Source organism: Cervus elaphus, chromosome 16, assembly GCF_910594005.1.
Source record: "Cervus elaphus chromosome 16, mCerEla1.1, whole genome shotgun sequence".
NCBI lineage: Eukaryota > Metazoa > Chordata > Mammalia > Artiodactyla > Cervidae > Cervus > Cervus elaphus.
The window spans coordinates 41,934,209-41,953,694 of NC_057830.1; the positions used below are offsets into that span (position 1 = coordinate 41,934,209).

At 53.2% G+C, this 19,486-nt stretch overlaps 1 protein-coding gene across 1 annotated transcript in view; it reads left to right on the forward strand.

Moving 5' to 3' along the window:
• The window catches only part of BIN3 (bridging integrator 3), a 50,128-nt gene that overhangs the window by 25,999 nt on the left and 4,643 nt on the right, over window positions 1–19,486 (forward strand). The window contains exons 2-6 of the mRNA XM_043927282.1: window positions 1,247–1,295; window positions 7,448–7,488; window positions 7,889–7,950; window positions 10,545–10,681; window positions 11,343–11,383. Coding sequence (XP_043783217.1) covers window positions 1,247–1,295; window positions 7,448–7,488; window positions 7,889–7,950; window positions 10,545–10,681; window positions 11,343–11,383 — 330 coding nt within the window. The remainder of the gene's footprint in view (window positions 1–1,246; window positions 1,296–7,447; window positions 7,489–7,888; window positions 7,951–10,544; window positions 10,682–11,342; window positions 11,384–19,486) is intronic.

Genomic DNA, 19,486 nt, shown 5'->3' on the forward strand with positions numbered 1-19,486 from the left:
TGAATGGAAGGGACCACTGGTCCTGAGCCTGGAAGGAGAGTGTTGAGGGGGGTCCAACCCGCACCCCGAGGGCTCTTCCCTGAGCTGATCCCAGCCAGGAAGGCTCCCCTCCCTCCTGCCTGGGTGGGAGAAGCCTGTGCTTCTGTAGCTGTTGGGTTGCACTGTGGCTTCTTTAATTCTCAGAATTGTAGGATCATAGAATTTTCAGCACCTGAAGGTAGCTTGTAGACTCCCAGTTTAACCCTCTGGTTTCCCAGAGTAGGAGATTAAGTCCTGGCACAGTCCTGGTGAAGGGCAGCCTGTCCATGAGGGGGAGGTGGGGTTAGACTCCTCCACCATGACCTTCCTCCCGTCAGGGCAAGCTGTCTTCCATTTCCAGGTGGACAGCCTGAGGGGCAGAGCTTCCCAGCAAGTTCGAGCCAACCTTGAGCTGAATTCAGATTCTTCACCAAGCTAGCTTTATTTAGATGTTGTCAGTTTTTGCGGGACATAACCCAGCCTGACTGATCCTTAATGCCCCTGCAATTTGTCATCTCTCCCCAGCCCCACAAGAAGCGCTCCACGGTTTCAGAATTTCCCTGGTGGTCCAGTGACTAAGACTCCGTGCTCCCAATGAAGGGGGCCCGGGTTCAACCCCTGGTCAGGGAACTAGATCCCACATGCTGCAACAAAGACCCAGTGCAACCAAATATATAAATAAATATATATATATTTTTTAATCAGCTTTAAAAAAAAAGAAGAAGCAGCCCTCCACAGTGTGTCTATAGAAAAATAGGGAAACACCTACTACAGATGAGAGTGGGTTTTTTGTTTGTCTTTTGTGTTATTTATTTGGGGGGAGATGATAGTGGGTTTTGTGGTGGTTTTTTAAAGGCATGTTTTCAAGGATGAGAACTGTCCAGGTGAGCCTGTGACCTCTCTGACCTAGCCACTCCCCAAAACGCACGGTTTGTAGTGACTGTCACTGTCCAGCGCCTCGCTTTTCCTGGCTTCACCTCTGCAGTCTGTTTAAACTGCAGACAGTAGTGCTCAGGGGCACCTCCATCTGCGTGCCCGTGGAGGACCGTTGCCCTGAAGCCCAGCCTGGCTGCTGATGGTCCTCCACCCACAGGCGTGTGGTGTGAGTACCCTGAGGTGAGGCACTGCTTCCAGTGGGGAAGTGGCCGTACCTTGTTGAATCTTTTCAGCCACGTCCTTCCCCGTTTCTCCTAACCTCCCTCTTTGTCTCTCTCTGTCTCTCTCACAGGATTCCTTTCAAGATTGGTCAGCCCAAGAAACAGATTGTCCCCAAAACAGTGAGTAACCAGTTCTTTGACTCCGAGACTCACACGGCCTTTGTATAGAACTGGAGCTTTGACTCAGCGGGTCCTGGGACTGGAGACGCAGAACCAGGCTCTTATTAAGCCCAGTCGCGTCGCTCTAGGACCTCAGGTAGGCGGGGGCTTGCAGGGCCCTCCTGTCCCAGGACACTTTATTCCCTCAGGTCAGCCTGGGCCCTGCCTCCTCCTTGGGAGGAGGAGGTAAAGACAGACAAGGTAAGGACGGACACCCTGCTTCTGAGCAGCCTGTCACTGAGGTCTGGTTGTGACAGTCTGCACTTTACTGACAGCATTCATGAAACTCACAAGGGACATGCCCCAGACCTATATCTCTGGCCTCCTCAGGCTGCGTAAAATCCCAAGGAGCCTCCCTGGGATGCCCAGGTCCCCTTCTCTCTGCTGCTACATTCATTCTTAGCCATGACCCAGAGCCACTCAGAGAAAGGATGTGATTGACTCCTGCCCTCTTATAAAATAGCAGAGACATCACTTTGCTGACAGAGGTCCATATAGTCAAAGCTATGGTTTTTCCAGTAGTCATCATGTTCAGGTGTGAGACTTGAACCATGAAGAATGCTGAGCACTGGAGAATTGATGCTTTTGAACTGTGGTGCTAGAGAAGACTCTTGAGAGTCCCTAGGATAGCAGGGAGATCAAACCAGTCAATCCTAAAGGAAATCAAGCCTGAATATTCATTGGAAGGACTGATGCTGAAGCTCTAATACTCTGGCCACCTGATGCAAAGAGCCAGGTCATTAGAAAAGACCCTGATGCTGGGAAAGACTGAGGGCAGGAAAAGAAGGGGACAACAGTGGATGAGGTGGTTGGATGGCATCATTGACTGAGTGGACATGAATTTGAGCAAACTCTGGGAGATAGAGAAGGACAGGGAAGCCTGACTTGCTACAATCCGTGGGGTCTCAAAGAGTCGTACATGACTTAGTGACTCATCAACAACAACCCTCTTGTAAGCTCACAGCTTTTATCCCCATTTTATCATCCCAACAGGAGAGGATGAAAACCTCGATTCTTAGGAAGTTGGGACTGTGGAACTTCTCTGCTAGTCCAGTGACTGGGACTCTGTTCCCACTGCAGGGGCGCAGGTTCAGTCCCTGGTCAGGGAACTAAGATCCCACGTGTCATGCCCTTAGAGTTTGTCCAGTCCAGCCTCCGGTTTTCCTGATGAGACCAGTGGCCGTAGAGTTGTGACTTTCTAAGGTCTTAAACCTAATTCTGACAGAGCTGGAATTGGGACTCATGTCCAGGACTCTTGCCGTTGCTTTATGTGCTCTCACTTGGACTGTGAAGGCCTGAGATTTTGAAACTCTAGTGAGGAATGGCCTCTTCAAGCCCTCACCCACAAATCTGAGTAAGACTTAAAGGTAACTGTGAGCCCAGCACTTGTCAGCCTGCTGGAGGTGCTGCACTGTCTCGCCAGCCACTGGCGGTGCTTGTCTTAGTAACTTTGGCTCAGGACTCAGGACTGGGTTTGGCGGCAAGGGAAGTTCTGAGCACATCTGAGCACTGGCTTCATCTTTGGGAAATCCACCGTCAGGTCACTTAGGAGGAAATGGGCCTGCGTTAAAAGACCCCTCCTGTTTTTCAAGCAAACGCAGGCCAGGGACAGACTCAGAGCTTACCTCCCATGCAGAGGCTGAGCAGCTGTGGAGGCTGAGGCGCGGAGAATCTGGGCGTGCTGCAGCCGGCCACAGGAAGTAGGAAGGTGTGGCTTTGAGTCTCCAGAGTTTAATCCAGGGCAGATCTGAAAGGGAAGTGGTTTCGAGAAGGGTCTTTTATTCCCAGCACTCACTACCAAAAAACAAGCAAAGAAACAAAAATGTCTCCTAACATCCCAGCCTTTGTCAAAATAGCCTTTGTCCTCCATGGAAAAGTATAGACGAGAATGCAGTTTCTAGCTTCCTTGGCAGACTTCGTTGTTGGAAAGTCTCTGGGTCTTCTATTTGAGGCAATGGCCAGGACTCCCCAGACGAAGGGCAGATGGCAGACTCGGTGCCTGTGGATGGACCCGAGGCCTCCCTCTTCCCTCCCTAGAGTCCGTCGTGTTTGGGACAGAATTGTATTCCTCTCACTCCTGGCATCAGCTCCTCCAGACAGACTGGGTAGCACGGAGTGGATTTGTAAGCTTCTCTGTCTGGATTCCCGTCCTGGCCCTGCCACGTGCTGGCTGTGAGTCTCAGCAAGTTCCTTACCCTCTCTGAGCCTTCGTTTCGGAGGGGTTTGTGTGGGTTTTTTTTTTTTTTTGGGTCAAGCCACCCTACTGCATATGAGATCTTAGTTCCCCAACCGGCGATCGAACCCCACCCCCTTCCTGCATTGAAAGTTTGGAGTTTTAACCACTGGACTGCCAAGGAAGCCCTTCTGATCCTTCATTTTCTCTTTGGTGAAGTGAGGATGTTACTCGCTCCTATGTCATTGACGTGTGATGTATCTCACAGGAGGAGCAGATGAAGCACTTAACCCAGTACCTGGCAGGCAGTGAGCTCTCGGCAAGTACTCACTACTAATGAGATGATAGCTGACGTGACTGCATAAACCACCAAGGGCCCAGCCTGTCCCAAACAGCTGGATTCCCCACTGCAACCAACTGGTCCAGTCACCTAGGCCTTCAGTCTCTCAAGAGGAAATCAGAGCCAACTCATGGCTTGGAATAGAGGCCTTTGCTTCCTCGACTCCCCAGAGGCACTGAATCTGTGTAGCAAGATCCTGCCTCTTTAGATTCTCCCTCCACCCCACCAGCCACCTCCTGGCCCCCACACAGGCCCAGGCCGTGCAGTTGTCTCAGCATCTCTGGCAGCTGCCCCCGAACTCGGGTGACGCACTCTGTTTTTCCAGGCCCTCTTGGGGAGGGAACAGATGTGGCTGCCTGGGTTATTGGAAGTCGCGGCACCCTTGTCATGGGAAGAAGTGCTCATGTTATCTTCAGGGAGTTCCAGGAGTTTTCTTGGCTTGAGGCACCCAACCATCAGACACAAAGAAAGCTTTGTGCATTTGCCCTCCCCATTCTCCTGTGCCCAGGTTGTTAACACAGACCCCAGGATTGTCAAAGCTTTGGCTGGGAGGGTGTGTTCTATGCATGGGCTGACCCCTGGGACAGAAATGGAAGGACGGGCACTCGCCCCCCTCCTACTTCTCAGCTTCTGCGTAATCCCCTCCCGCTGCCCCAGCCCATCGAGGAGCTGGAGTGTCTTGGTGCAGAAGAGAAACTGTACCTCCCTCTATAGCCGGGAAGATGGAAGACTTCATTCTTTTTTTTTTTTAAGTATTTATTTATTTGGCCACGCCAGGTCTTAATCGCAGTATGAGACCTTAGTTCCCTGCCCAGGGACTGAGCCTGGACTGCCCGCATCTGGAGCGTGGAGTCTTAGCCACTGGCCCACCAAGGATGTTCCAGACTTCAGCCTTTAAAGCAAGGCTTTCCCTGGGTCTCGCGCACACCCAGCGTCCCAGCTAGGCAGGCAGGCATTCTGGAAGGTCAAAGCAGATAGGAGTCACAGCAGGTTGATCCTTCCCTTGAGAACTGTTTCCACATACAAAGTGAAGGGACCCTTTGTAACAAATCTAAGAGAGGCTGCTTCCTGGAAGGGGAGTTTCTCAGCCGGCCCAGGGTTCCTGTTTCCTCAGCTCAGCTTCTAGCCCCAGGATGTGAGCCTGGTCCTGCCCAATGGGCCTCTCTGTCTTCCCCATGCATGTGAGTGGGCAGAAACTCTGCCCCGTACTCACTCAACAGCCACAGAACTCCTACCATGTGGCAGCCCGGCCCAGGCCCTGGAGACGAGCCGTGAGCCGCTCGGCCCCTCTGGCCACCCTGAGCCTCCATGAATGCCGAGGCGGTCTCGGCGCTTGATCCTCCCAGCACTGACCTCGCCAGCCAGGCCCGACCCGTCGACGGTCGCACACATGTGTTTACACTTGCATTGTTGACTGGGGTCCAGTTGCCTTTTTGGCAAAGGCATCGGGCGTCCAAAGATGTTCAAACCTTTTGTGTTTGGCTCCTTTCCTCAGCTCGGATGCACCTTGGAACGAGCCTTCAGTGTGTCCCTTGATCCCTTAAGCCATCGTCTGAGAGCCTGGAATCCGGGTGCTCTGCCTCCCAGATCTTTCCCTGGGGACCAGAGACCTCCGGAACAGTGAGCTCTGGAAGTAGCCCCAGGTGGCTGCCAGAGACAGGAGCTGAAGCATCCTCGACCTTCTCTTAGGCTGTCAGTGTGCAGAGCAAGAGCCCCGAGTTCCCACCCAACACACTTCTCTGCTTCCAGCGCAAGATCCCCAAGTTTCTCCTGAGCCAGCTGGAAACCTGCAGTCCTTCTACATGCAAGGACCAGCAGTGGCACCCAGGGAGACCAGGTTGTCTGACACCCCGCCCAGCACCCTGGGGATTGCACAAGAGCATGCTGCAAGCCAGGCCTTCACCTCCATCTCCCCCTTTCCCCCACCCCCACTCCCCGCCACCTCCCAGGGCCCCTCCTGTCTGCTCTTGATCTTCAGGAGAGCAAACTCCAGCCATGGTGACCTTCATTTCAATTACATCTTTTTGGCCAAAAAATGCCTGTAAGATGTGAAGACTCTGCTGGGGCACCAGTGACGAGGCTTTTTGTTTGTTTGGGGAGTTTGGGGGTTTTTTGTTTGTGCCAAGTGGCTTATGGGCTCTTAGTTCCCCGACCAGGGATTGAACCTGGGCCCTCTGCATTGGGAGTTCATAGTCTTAGCCACAGGACCAGTCACAGGCAAGTCCTGTGAAAGTAGTTTTGTTTTGTTTTGTTTTTTAAAAAAAAAAAAAAAAGACCTGAACTAGGAGTCTGCATTCTAGCCCTGCTATCCCACAAATGATGCCCGGGTCCTGAAGTAAATCACTCCCTCTGGCAGCATGCTCCTCACTTATCACATGAAATCCTTGGCCTGGATGATGTCCTGCCAGTGTGTGACTGTGCTGAATTTACCTCCCTCCAGACGTGGAGCGTGAGGATAGTGTGGGGGAACAGCGCATGGGTCTCTGATGATAACTACAGATTTGCGTGCCTCACCTTTAACCGGTATGTCCAGTGACAGGATTTAGGGCTCTGCCTCGCAGGAGTCTCTGGGTGGCCACCAGGAAGGCCCTCTCGGAGGTCATGGCCTCAGTTCATCAGCTGGGGCTTCCCCCACTTTGGTAGCATGACAGTTTAGGGCACAGACCTGCGAGCCGAGCTGCCGTGTCCGCATTCAAACCCTAGCCTCCCACTCAGTAGCGGTGTGACCTTGATCCCAGGGACCTCGGTGTGGTGAGGGCCCTCACACACCTGCCTGCCTGCCAAGTGACTGATGGAGGACAGGCCAGCTATGGGAACGTGCAGGGAGCAATTAGGCCTCCTTGGGAGAGGACGAAGCAGAGGCAAGACTCAGTCCTCCCGTGAGACTCCACTGGCCACTCTCCTGAGACCACTGCCTGGGCCCCACGTGACCGATGGGGAGATTCAGGCTCTAGAAGTGCAGGTGATTTTCCTCACTTCACCTGCCATGTCAGTCAGGGAATTGGGGTCCGGTCACACACCCGCTCGGTTTAAGTATCGAGGAAACCTGGTAACTCATCCAGAGTTTGGATAGCCTTGCTGAGTCTATGATGATATTTGTGACGGGTGCATCCCAGCTCACAGAGCAGTGATCCTGTGTCTTTCACCATCCACCTGAACCTCCCAGGCTCGGGACTTGTGAGGAAACCGGGTTGGGAGGGGACAGGGCCAGGATGAGACTCCAACCCGCCTGCTTTCCTCCAAGCCTGGGTGAGGAGTTTCTGTCACACTCTGAGCCCCTTACCTGCCTCCCCACCTGTGGGGAGGGGAGGGGTGTAGGGAGCACAGCCCAGCCTCACTCCCTGCGGGGTCAGACAGAGCTGAGACCTGCTGGTACCTGTCTGGCTGGCCCGCCTAGGAGGGGAGGCCTTCACCCTAAATCAAACAATTAATTTGGGAACACAAGGCTCCTGTGTCGTGAGCGGTGCTTGTGTGGACTGGATGGCATTGTTTTCCGCAGAAGGGGTGGCGGGGAGGGCGGGCCGAGAGTTTGGTAGGTGGCAGATTTTTTTCCAGCATGCTGTCAGTCTTCCAGTGACTGAGTTATCACTTCCTTTTCAGGTGGAGAGAGACTTTGAACGAGAGTATGGAAAACTCCAGCAGTGAGTGTCAGCCCCGAGAAGGGTGGGCGGGAAGGGGCTTCTGCTCAGAAAAGGGAAGAGTCTCCTGCCCAGTCTCGCTTCCCACATCACCTCATCCACTGCCCATCCATCCTGTCAGCACCCCAGGAGCCAGGGCAGCTCAATCCACCACTGGCCAGAAATTCTGCCCTGAGTGGTGGCTGCCTGAGAGTCGTTACCTCGTAGCCTTTGGGTGTGTGGGCTCACGCCAAGCTTGTAGTGGCCCTTCAGTCAGTAGGAACATCCTCGCAGAGCAGGGCCCCCCTCCTCCTCCTGGCGGGAGCCCCGAGTCCCACACAGGGTGCGGCTCAGATGGGTGGGCGAACAGGGGCAGAGGCAGCCGGGCAATGCCAGGTTCCAGGCCCATTCCACTGCTTTGCAGGCTGGAGGAGCAGACCCGGCGTCTGCAGAAGGACATGAAGAAGAGCACGGACGCCGACCTGGGTAGGTGGCCCTGCCCCGCACTCAGCCAGGATGGGAGACGGGCAGTGGGGGTCGCCCTCCTCACTCAGTCCCCTGGGGCTGGCTTTGAAGAAGGTGCACTTAGCAGTCGCCCCACAGAAGTCCCCGAGAACTGGCACGAGGCCACGCTTCACTCAGCAGACTACCGCTCTCCGCTTTCCCTGCAACAGCAGCCGCCACCGGCGACGGGTGGAGGCCAGCTTCTGGGGTCTGTGCCCCAGAGCCTCCTGCCAGAGCTCATCCACAGGATGGGAGGTTCTGGCCGTGACCGCCCCCACTCTCCTGACTCCCGGTGTGTCCACGCTGTGTATAGCAAGCCACAGGTCTGAGTTTGAGTCCGTCCATTATTTGTTTTGTGGGAGTCCATTCCGAGTCACCTGGAGTCCATCTTTCTTTGTGGCTCCTCCTGTCTTCCCAGCAGGAGATGCTGTGGCCTGGGCCTACTTTCCCTCTTGCTTCCCCATACTCCTCAGAATGTGAATGGAAGGAATAGAACATCAGGGATCCGTGAGGTGGATTCTGACTGTAGAGAACACAGGTTTTTAACAAAGAAACCAGGATAAACGGCCAGCCTCTGGGGCCTCAGATTCCTGACCTCTTCCTTCCCAAGTCAGAAGCGGAGTCTGGGCAGAGCAAGCCCTCTTGACACAGCGGTGCCCTCACCCATCACAAAGCCTGTGTCCCCTAGCCCAGGCAGCCTCACAACCCCGGCAGCTGGTGCGTCAGAGGCAGTGCATGCCCGCTGTAGTGCGGATGGCCCGGCCCACCCCCAGACTCTGAGTCATCAGGTCTGGGCAAGGCCTGAAAAATCTATGTTTCTAGCCAATTCCCAGGCAGCACTGATGCTGCTGGACCAGGGACCCCACTTTGAAAACTACTGCTCCAGACAGTCGGGGGGAATCAGATTATTCCTTTCCTGGTCTTGGAAACCGCTGAACTGGTGCCTAGACAGGATTTCACGTCCGAAGCTGTGGGTCCAGAACAAGATCAAGGAAGCATGACCAGTCCCTGCTGGGTCCTCATCAACCCTGACGCTCCTGGGTTGTGTTGAGGCCCTAGAGACTCGCGTGGGGCCCAGGACCTCGAGCTGTCCAAAGTACGAAGCCCGCCAAGCCTCCTGGTTTGTGCAGGTCTGACCATGCCCTTGCCCTGACCCTGCAGAGCAAGGGTGAGGGCTGTGAGCTGCTCCAGTGGGGAGCGGAGGACCCCCTGCTCATGCAGGCCAGCCGTACCTCAGAGAGGAGGTCCAGGCTCACTGCCACCCTGGAGGGCTCGCTTTTCATTCACTGCAAGTGGTTCTAGCAAAGCGACATCACATGAAGATGTGGCCCCTGTAGGGAAGAAAAAGAAAATTGGGAAGAAAGTCTTCCCTCCTGACCTCTGCCTTTTGGGGGTTTTCTCCTCAACTATTTAAAAAAAAAAAAAGTAGCAGAAGAAATTTTTCAAAAACATTTCTAGGTTTGTCCAGGTTTTTTCATCTTTTAGTGATGTTGTCTGCAGCCATTTCATGATCCAGTCAAGGTGCATGTGAATTTGTGCCCAAGCCTACAAAGTTACTTTTTTTTTTTAAGAGGGTTTTCCCCTCCATCGCATCAACATCTCTGGGAGGTTCACATTTCCCGTCATCTCTCCTATTTTGCCCTTCGGCTGGGGGTCTGCAGCACACTGCCAGAGTCAAGAGAAACCAAGGTGCTTATTGCAGTAGTCTGCTTTGGTTTAATTGGCAGCCTTTTTTTTCTTAATGGCTTATACAGTAATGGCATATCTTAGAATTGACAGCATCTTTAATTTAATGACATAAAATAGGAAGAGATAGTGCAAAGATTTGTTTTCCCCTGAGCCCCTGAAACTGGTACAGGCGCTACAGGGCAAACAAGGCCCTTCTCCAGCCTTTCCGGCCCCTCTGGGATTTTGTTTCCTGGTAATAGAGGCCTGAAAAAGTCTATGGGACCAAGAGCTCCAACACTGCCAACAGGTTGCCTCGTCACACCAGATCCTGCCAAGTTTTGTCAATAAAGTTTTATTGGAACACAGCCACACCCATTCTTTGGGTATCACCTGTGGCAGAGTTGAGTTGTTGGAAGTCTAAAATCTTGTCCGTAGCCCTGTACAGTACATTTGCCTCCCTGATGTAGATACTATGTTACTCTTTCCGTGAGGGAGCCCCAAACCAAGCCTCACATCCAAACTGCTTGGAGATTTTTTTGAACACATATTCCTGGATTTCAGGCTTACTGAAATAAATCTTTAGAGCTAGAAATATGTATTCCTTACAGCTTCTCATCCAAGTGATTGTTAGAACCTAGAGTTTGGAAGATAGGTCATTGCAGCAGGTAAATCTGCTCAGAATTCCCCCAAGCAGCATCCGATGAACGTTAGCAGAGTCAGGCACACATGTTATATACCATGAGGACCAATGCCTGGTGCCTCTGGGGTGACTGTGGTTTTGATGGCCTGTGGCCATGGGTGGAGGTCATCCAGGTGCAAGACTCCGGCCCCAGGAAGGACAGGGAGCCTGCAGACAAGACCTTGAAGCTTGTCCTGTCGTCAGTTCACTGAACTCTGATCTCTTACAGCCATGTCTAAGTCTGCTGTGAAGATATCCTTGGACTTGCTCTCCAACCCCCTCTGTGAGCAAGACCAGGACTTTCTGAACATGGTGACCGCCCTGGACACCGCCATGAAGCGGATGGATGCCTTCAATCAGGAAAAGGTGACTGGGGTCTCTGCCCACCCACCACGTTCCACGGCTTGTGGAATCTTAGTTCCCCAACCAGGAATCAAACTATTCCCCCTTCAGTGGAAGTGCAGTCTTTAACCACTGGACCACCGGGGAATTTCCAGGGTGACTGAGGTGTTGGCCTTCCCCCTTCTCAAGGCTTTTGTCTGGGAGAAGCACTACATGGAGTCCTTGCGGAGGCTCAGTCTTCTCTGGGTGCCTCAGTGTCCAGCCCTGTGAGCTCTCCTGGCCGCCGTACCCCTGCGGTGGGCGCTTGCCATGGCTCCTGTGAGCACACGTCCCTCACCATGAGGCCACAAAGGAGATTCAGCCAGCTCTGCCCACCTGCACCCATGGCCCCTCAGACTCGCTGTGGCTACCCACCCAGCCTCCTCACCAAACACGGCCACATTCAGCCTCCCAGGCCCTGGTCCACAAGATGAGAGCTGACCTGGGCCAAGACCAGCGCCTCTCGTCACCCTTCAGAATCCCTGCTCATCATCTCAGCCTCGCTCCTTCAGCAGTTAGGGGTGTCTCCTCCCTGCCTGGGGCGCTCGGGGTGCCCCATCAGGCCCCGTTTCCTTTCTCTTCTCCCCTTTTGGGAAGAGTCTGGCCTCCTCCCGGTCTTGACGCCATCTGGTTTTTCTTTCAACAGGTGAACCAGATACAGAAGACTGTGATTGAGCCCTTAAAAAAGTGAGTAAAGTCGTGGGATCCGTGGGCCTCACTCAGGCCATGTACTGAAAAGGCAGTTCAGCCAGCCGCTTGGGAGCTGAGTATCATTTCTACTAACCTGCCCCAGAGTCACTCTGGGCAGACAGGAAGCTCCAGGGGACACTGGTGACCTGCCCTGTGGCCGACACTCGTGGTGGCTCCAGAGCACCCCACCTGGTCAGGCGTGGTCAGTGCCGATGGGCCCACCTGGCCCTCCCCGGCAGCCGGCTGGCACCCCCGCGGTCTTTCCGCGTAGTTGGCCCTGTGTTCCTGATGGACCAGAGCTTGTGGGGTTAAGCTAGCAGAGATCTTGGCTAGCCCTCAGCGGAGATGAGCGAGGCCTTTCATCTCACCCGGGCTGGGAGAGCAGCTGCCTGCAGCACCCGGCTTTTAAAATGTGGGGGCGGCCACACACAGGGCGGGGCACAGCCGCCTGGGAAGGGCCCCCAGCTCGTGACCTGTCAGGGTCAGAAATCCTTCTGTGAGGCTCAACTTCAGTCTGGCAGGCTCTGGTCAGCGATCAGACAGGCCTATTCCCTGGTCCCCTGAGGTGGGGGGGTGGGACGGCGGTGGGGAGGACAGGCAGGAACATTGCCTTGAAGCTCCCAAATCACTTCATCTTCCTCCCTGGCCTCTCCCAGCCCAGCTCTGACCTAGAAAGCCTCCCGCGCCAGCCCAGCAGCTGCTCTTTATTACCTCTTCCGTGGTGGTCCCTGGCAGTTGTCTCACCAGGGCTGGGTAATGAGGCTGCGCTAATTACCATTAGGCCTGGATCAGGGCCCGGAGGGAGATGAAGAGCGCAGGTTTTTGATCCTCCAGCCCCTGGCCTTGGGGTTGTTGAGCTCTTGTTCCCTGTTCGGGTCCAAGGGGTGGGATTAGGGAGGGCTCCTTCTAAGCCAGGCCGTCTAGAGGCTCAGCCACGCAGGAAGGCAGACCTTGGCCTTAAGGGATTTCTCCCCACCCCTGCCCCCAGCCCCTGTCCGGGCCTAGGTGGCAGGGTCACCCGAGGAGCTGGGGTGGGGGGACAGCGGTTCAGGAGGGAGGCCTCAGAGCTCCACTGCTGACGGCTCTCTGAGTCAGTCTCCAGGTGTGAGGGTCCAGAGCTGGGTGGGAAGGACCTCGGGCTGGGCAGACCCTGCATACGGGGGTCGTGGAGGCTGCTATGGACACCCAGGCTGGCAGGGTGAGGGCAGGGGACACCAGCCTGGAGAACCGGGGGACTGACTCCCGCCTCGATTTCACCACCAACGAGGCGGCCTTGAAATTCGATGCCTGGCTTCTAGAGCCAACTGGAGAGAGGTCCCGGCTGCTTCCCACCACCCCAGCAGCCCACCACCTGCCAGGAAGGTGGGTGAGTGGCTGGCCGAGGGGGCGGCCATCATCTCCGCAGCAGATCCGCTGACCTCTGCCTGAGCCCCCTGGCCTGCCTGCCTGCCCGCCCGGCTGGCTTCTATGCATCCCGTGGCCGACATGCGATCCCCTCCAACCGCGTAAACCCAGCGCTGCCTGTTGCTGCCTCTTGCCAGGCGAGAAGCTCCCAGGGACCCCAGCACCGGAAGCAGGAAACTGCAGCTTTCCTGTCCTCTGATGAGGAACATTGCCACATGGCCACCCCACCGCCCCCGGCCTCCCCCGGGGGGCTCGGCCTCTAATCCCAGTCTCTGGGCCGTGTTCACATGGTCGGATGGGGATGCTTTCAATTTCCCTTTCCTGGTGGGTGGAAGATCCCGGCTGTGTGGGCACAGATTGAGGAATGGCAGGCATTCCCCACCAGGGCCGGCTGCTCCCAGCCCACCTCCCAGCCGGCCTCCCTTCCCTCCCCCTTTCCCTCCACCTCCTGCTACCTCTTCACCCAATGCTTACCCCAGGAGGCATTTGCTGTCCCCCCACTCAGGATGGGCAAGAAATGGACAGAGCTTCAGCGAGTACCTGGGGTAGGCCCAGCCTTGCTCTCACTTCTCCGTGGGAAGATGTGATTCAATCTTTGGGAGCTTGGGATGTAGTGAGGAAGCCATGCGGCATTCCAAGAAAATGGTCCAGAGTGATAACTGCCAAGGCGGGGCAGTGCAATGCAGCAGGAAGAGCCGGGGACAGGCCAGGCTTGTCTCCTGTCTGTGGAAGGGGAGCAGGGCTAAACTCTTGAAATGACCAGGCCCATCATCACCTCCCTGAGTGGGTGAAGGAGCTGTCATGGGCTGGAGTGACTCTGTGCGTGGAGGGCAGAGACCCTCCTGGGGTCCTGGCCCAGGGACCCCATGTCCCCCTCACCAGTAATTTTCAGGGGACTCTGGCACCACGCAGAGAGGTTCTGAGCCTCAGCCTTGCTTCTTCATGTCCACCCAGTCACAGCGCAGACTCGGTCCCCAGGGAGAGCTGGGCCACCTGTCCTTGTCAGGTCAGTTCCAAAGGTGCCCTGGAGGGTCCCAGGGCCATGTCTGGGAGGGGCCCAGGCCCTGGGGACCAGCCTGTGCGTGTCCTAACCTCCCTCCCACGTCCCTGCCCTGATGTGAAGGTAGAGGCGGCGCTTACGCACCCCAGACAAGGAGCGGGGTCGGCACTGTGGTATTTAAACTCCCTAACGTGGAGCTGGCAGTTCTTGCTGTAACTTCTGAGGAGAAAATGAGGAGGTGGGGCTTCAGTGAGGCAGTGACTGGAGCCAGAGATTACAGAGTCCTGATCACCCCCACCCTTTGTCAGCTATTTTGGATTACACTGCCTAATCTCCCCTGCCTCACCTCAGTTTCCCTGCTTTCGTATGGGAAGGGCATGACCCCAGCCCCTAGGGGGTCCTGAAGTCCAGGACCCAAAGCCACCCAGGTGGTAAGTGGTTCATGATCTTTGATGGCAAACAGAGTGAGTGGAGCAGCCCCCCTCAGCCCCTGGTTTGACTGAGGGGCGCTCTGGTGGGAGACAGGAGTCAGTGTGGTGAAGAGACCGCTTTCCTGGAGGGTCTCACAGAGCTGCTGCTGCTCCCCCCAGAGGACAAATGGTCTCACTCCCAAGGCTGAAGGTAGCCTCCTGTGAGCGCACGCATCCCCTGAGGTTGCCTGGAAATCTGCCCTGGATCCATTCCTCCCTGCCTCAGCTCAGGACCTGCCCAACCTAGGGTTGGATTCCTACTTCCTGAGTCCAGTTCAGTCACTCAGTTGCATCCGACTCTTTGCAACCCCATGGACTGCAGCACGCCAGGCTTCCCTGTCCATCACCGACTCCCAGAGCTTGCTCAGACTCAAGTCCATTGAGTCAGTGATGCCATCCAACCATCTCATCCTCTGTCATCCCCTTCTCCTCCCACCTTCACTCTTTCTCAGCATCTGGGTCTTTTCCAGTGAGTCAGTTATTCGTGTCAGGTGGCCAAAGTATTGCAGCTCCAGCTTCAGCATCAGTCCTTCCAATGAATATTCAGGACTGATTTCCTTTAGGATTGACTGGTTTGATCTCCTTGCAATCTGACTCTCAAGAGTCTTCTTCAGCACCGCAGTTCAGAAGGATCATTTCTTTGGTGCTCAGCTTTCTTTATAGTCCAACTCTCACATCCATACATGACCACTGGAAAAACCATAGCTTTGACTATAGATGGACCTTTGTTGGCAAAGTAATGTCTCTGCTTTTTAATATGCCGTCTAGGTTTGTCATAGCTTTTCTTCCAAGGAGCAAGAGTCCTTTTAATTTCATGGCTGCAGTCACCATCTGCAGTGATTTTGGAGCCCAAGAAAATAAAGTCTATCATTGTTTCCATTGTTTCTCCATCTATTTGCATTGAGGTGATGGTACCAAATGCCGCCATCTTCGTTTTTTGAATGTTGAGTTTTAAGCCGGCTTTTTCATTCTCCTCTTTCACTTTCATCAAGAGGCTTTTTCTGCCATAAGGGTGGTGTCATCTGCATATCTGAGGTTATTGATATTTCTCCTGGCAATCTTGATTCCAGCTTGTGCTTCATCCAGCCCGGCATTTCTCATGGTGTACTCTGCATATAAGTTAAAAAAGCAAGTGACAGTATACAGCCTTGACATACTCCTTTCCCGATTTTGAACCAGTCCATTGTTCCATGTCCGGTTCTAATTGTTGCTTCTTGACCTGCATACAGATTTCTCAGGGGGCAGGTCAGGTAGTCTGGCATTCCCATCTCTTGAAGAATTTTCCGCAGTTTGTAGTGATCCACACAGTCAAAGGCTTTGGTGTAGTCAATAAAGCAGAAGTAGATGTTTTTCTGGAACACTCTTGCTTTTTTTTGTGATCCAACAGATGTTGGCAATTTGATCTTCTGGTTCCTCTGCTTTTTCTAAACCCAGCTTGAATATCTGTAAGTTCTCAGTTCACATACTGTTGAAGCCTGGCTTGGAGAATTTTGAGCATTACTTTGCTGGCATGTGAGATGAGTGCAATTGTGTGGTAGTTTGAACATTCTTCGGCATTGCCTTTCTTTGGAATTGGAATGAAAACTTTCTTTGGAACTGGAATGAAAAAATTCCAGTCCTGTGGCCACTGCTGAGTTTTCCAAATTTGCTGGCATATTGAGTGCAGCACTTTCACAGCATCATCTTTTAGGATTTGAAATAGCTCAACTGGAATTCCATCACCTCCACTAGCTTTGTTCATAGTGATGCTTCCTAAGGCCCACTTGACTTTGCGTTCCAGGATGTCTGGCTCTAGGTGAGTGATCATACTATCATGATTATCTGGGTCATGAAGATCTTTCTTGTACAGTTCTTCTGTGTATTCTTGCCACCTCTTCTTAATATCTTCTTGCTTCTGTTAGGTCCATACCATTTCTGTCCATTATTGTGCCATCTTTGCATGAAATGTTCCCTTGGTATCTCTAATTTTCTTGACTAGAGCTCTAGTCTTTCCCATTCTATTGTTTTCCTCTATTTCTTTGCATTGATCACTGAGGAAGGCTTTCTTATCTCTCCTTACTATTATATGAAGCTCTGCATTCAGATGGATATAGCTTTCCTTTTCTCCTTTGCCTTTAGCTTCTCCTCTTTTCTCAGGCCTCTTCAGACAACCATTTTGCCTTTATGCATTTCTTTTTCTTAGGGATGGTCTTGATCACTGCCTCCTGTACAATGTCATGAACCTCTGTCCATAGTTCGTTGGCGCTCTATCAGATCTAATCCCTTGAATCTATTATACATTTCCACTGTATAATCATAATGGATTTGATTTAGGTCATACCTGAATGGTCTAGTGGTTTTCCCTTCTTTATTCAATTTAAGTCTGAATTTTGCAATAAGGAGTTCATGATGTGAGCCACAGTTAGCTCCCAGTCTTGGTTTTGCTGACTGTGTAGAGCTTCTCCATCTTCAGCTGCAAAGAATATAATCAATCTGATTTCGGTATTGACCATCTGGTGATGTCCATGTGTAGAGTCATTTCTTGTGTTGTTGGAAGAGGGTGTTTGCTCTGACCATTGTGTTCTCTGGGCAAAACTCTGTTAGCCTTTGCCCCACTTCACTCTGTACTCCAAGGCCAAACTTGCCTGTTTCTCCAGATATCTCTTGACTTTGTACTTTTGCATTCCAGTCCCCTGTGATGTAAAGGACATATCTTTTTAGTGTTAGTTCTAGAAGGTCTTGTAAGTCATCATAGAACCGTACTTCAGCTTCTTCAGCATTAGTGATTGGGGCATAGACTTGGATTGCTGTGATATTTAATGGTTAGCCTTGGAAATGAACAGAGACCATTCTGTCATTTTTGAGATTGCACCCAAGTACTGCATTCCAGACTCTTGGTTGAATATAAGGGCTACTGCATTTCTTCTAAGGGATTCTTGCCCACAGTAGTAGAAGTCATGGTCATCTGAATTAAATTTACCCATTCCAGTCCACTTTAGTTCACTGATTCCTAAAATGTCAATGCTCACTCTTGCCACCTCCTGTTCCACACACTTCCTGTGTAGGCTAGCCTAGTGCCCGTGCTGAGTCAGTCTTCCAAAGTGTACCTGACCTTGGCCTTGGAGATACAACCTGGTTGACCACCAGGGAAAGAGGAGTTATGAGCTGTGTGTGGTTCAGGTGCTGCCAGGGCCAGAGTAGCAAGAACTGCTTGACCGACCGTGGGATGGTGGCCTGTCCAGAGCTGTAGAACAACCCCCACACGCTGCTTCCTTGTCATGGCACCCTCCTTCCTAAGGACAGGAGCTGAGGTGACAGCACCTTGACGAAGACGAGGAAACTGCCTGCCACTCTGCCTGCCTCGTCCACCTCCCAGCAGCCAGAGAGATGGGGCAGAGGCCGGGATACCGGGGCTGCCAGGCAGGGCTGTTGCTAACGAGAGAGTCAGGGCAGCTGCTGGTGGTCCATGTCCAGTTTGGGTGGAAGGGGAGGGGCTCCCTCCCCCAGCACCTGAGACCCCCTTGTAGCACTGCCTGTGGCCAAAGAGGTGAAATGAGTCCCATCTTCCCTGGAGGGTCTCAGCCACCCCGGTGTCCAGCCCTGCCTGGAGGACCGTGTGTCGTGGAGGTGGCCCTCTGCTCGTTTGCTCAGCACCGAGAAGGCCTGAGTCTTCTGCCCGGCAGAGCAGTCCTTCGGGTATTGGTTTGATTACGATGTCCAGGGGCCCGTGACGGGATCCTGAGACAGGTGGCTGCTCTGGCCCACATTAGCATCTCCAGCTGCACAGTGAGCCCATTCCAGACACCCAGGAGGTTGGAGGGACCCTCTTCAGGGGCCTCTTGGTTCCATCCCAGTCTGCTGCCTGGTCACGGCTTTGTCTGGGACGCCATGCTGCAGTCGGGCTCCGGTCCTCTGTTCTCTGGCAGAATGGTCATGACTCTGAGCTCACTGCACTCTGGATTTGTCGAGTCTTTTTCCTGCCCCAGCTTCCATTTTCTGAGCCTCCCCCTTCATGCTTGTCAGCCATAGAATAACCACTGGGCTGTCATCTTCTCAGTAGGAGGTGGCATCTCCACCAGCAACTCAGGCTTTGTGTTCAAACCGCCCTGTCTTTTCCTGTCCAGTTCCAGAAAACCCACTCACGGCTTTGCCCGGCCTCCTCCCACGCTCATTAGTCGAGGAGAACGCAGCACCCTTACCTGGACGTGGTCCTGTTCTGGGTTCGTCTCAAGACTGGGTTGCCCTTCCCAGTCAAAGAGGACCCTCATCACAAAGACCGTGCCCACAGCAGCCAACCACGCCGGAGTCTCTGCTGCTGCTCTTTCTGACCAGCTGCTAGAGCATTTCCCTGTGGTTCCTTTAGTCCTGGTGGGGCAGAGCTCCTTGAGTCATTTTTCTCAAACATTTGGTTTGACAGTTTGGCCATTTCAACAGCAGAACATGCGGATTCTTGCGTTTCTGGTGGAACTAGTAGAAAAGGGCAGGGGTAGGTTGTTGTTGTTTTATTGGAATATAGTTGATTTACAGGGTTATATTAATTTCAGGTGTAACATCAGAGTGATTCTGTTTTTTATTTTTATTTTTTGGCTATGCCCTGTGGCTTTTGGGATTTTAGTTTCCCAGCCAGGGGTTGAACCTGTGTCCCTAACAGTGAGAGTGCAGACAGAGTCCTCACCACTGGACCACCAGGGCATTCTCAATTTAGTTATATATGTGTGTGTGTATGTATATTTTACATACGTTCTTTTTCAGGTTGTTTTCCATTATAGGTTATCACAAGGTACTGAATATAGTTCCCTATGCTATGCTGTAAGAGCCTCCAGGAGGCTCAGTAGTAAAGAATCCACCTGCCGATGCCGGAGATGCAGGTTCGATCCCTGCATCCAGGTGACCCCCTGGAGAAGGAAATGGCAACCCACTCCAGTGTTCTTGCCTGGAGAATCACACGGACAGAGTAGCCTGGCGGGCGACAGTCAGTCCATGGGGTTGCAAAGAGTCCGACACAACTTAGTGACTAAACTGCAACTACTTTGCAGTAAATCCTATTCATCTATGTTATATATAGCAGTGTGTATCCGGCTAATCCCAAACTCCTAATTTTTACCCCTCCCCTTCATCAATGGACACGAGTTTGAGCAAAATATGGGAGATAGTGAAGGACAGGGAAACCTGGTAAACTGCAGTCTGTGGGGTCGCCACATCAGACACGACTTACTGATAGCTCTTGCTGTTTGGTAGCTATAAGTT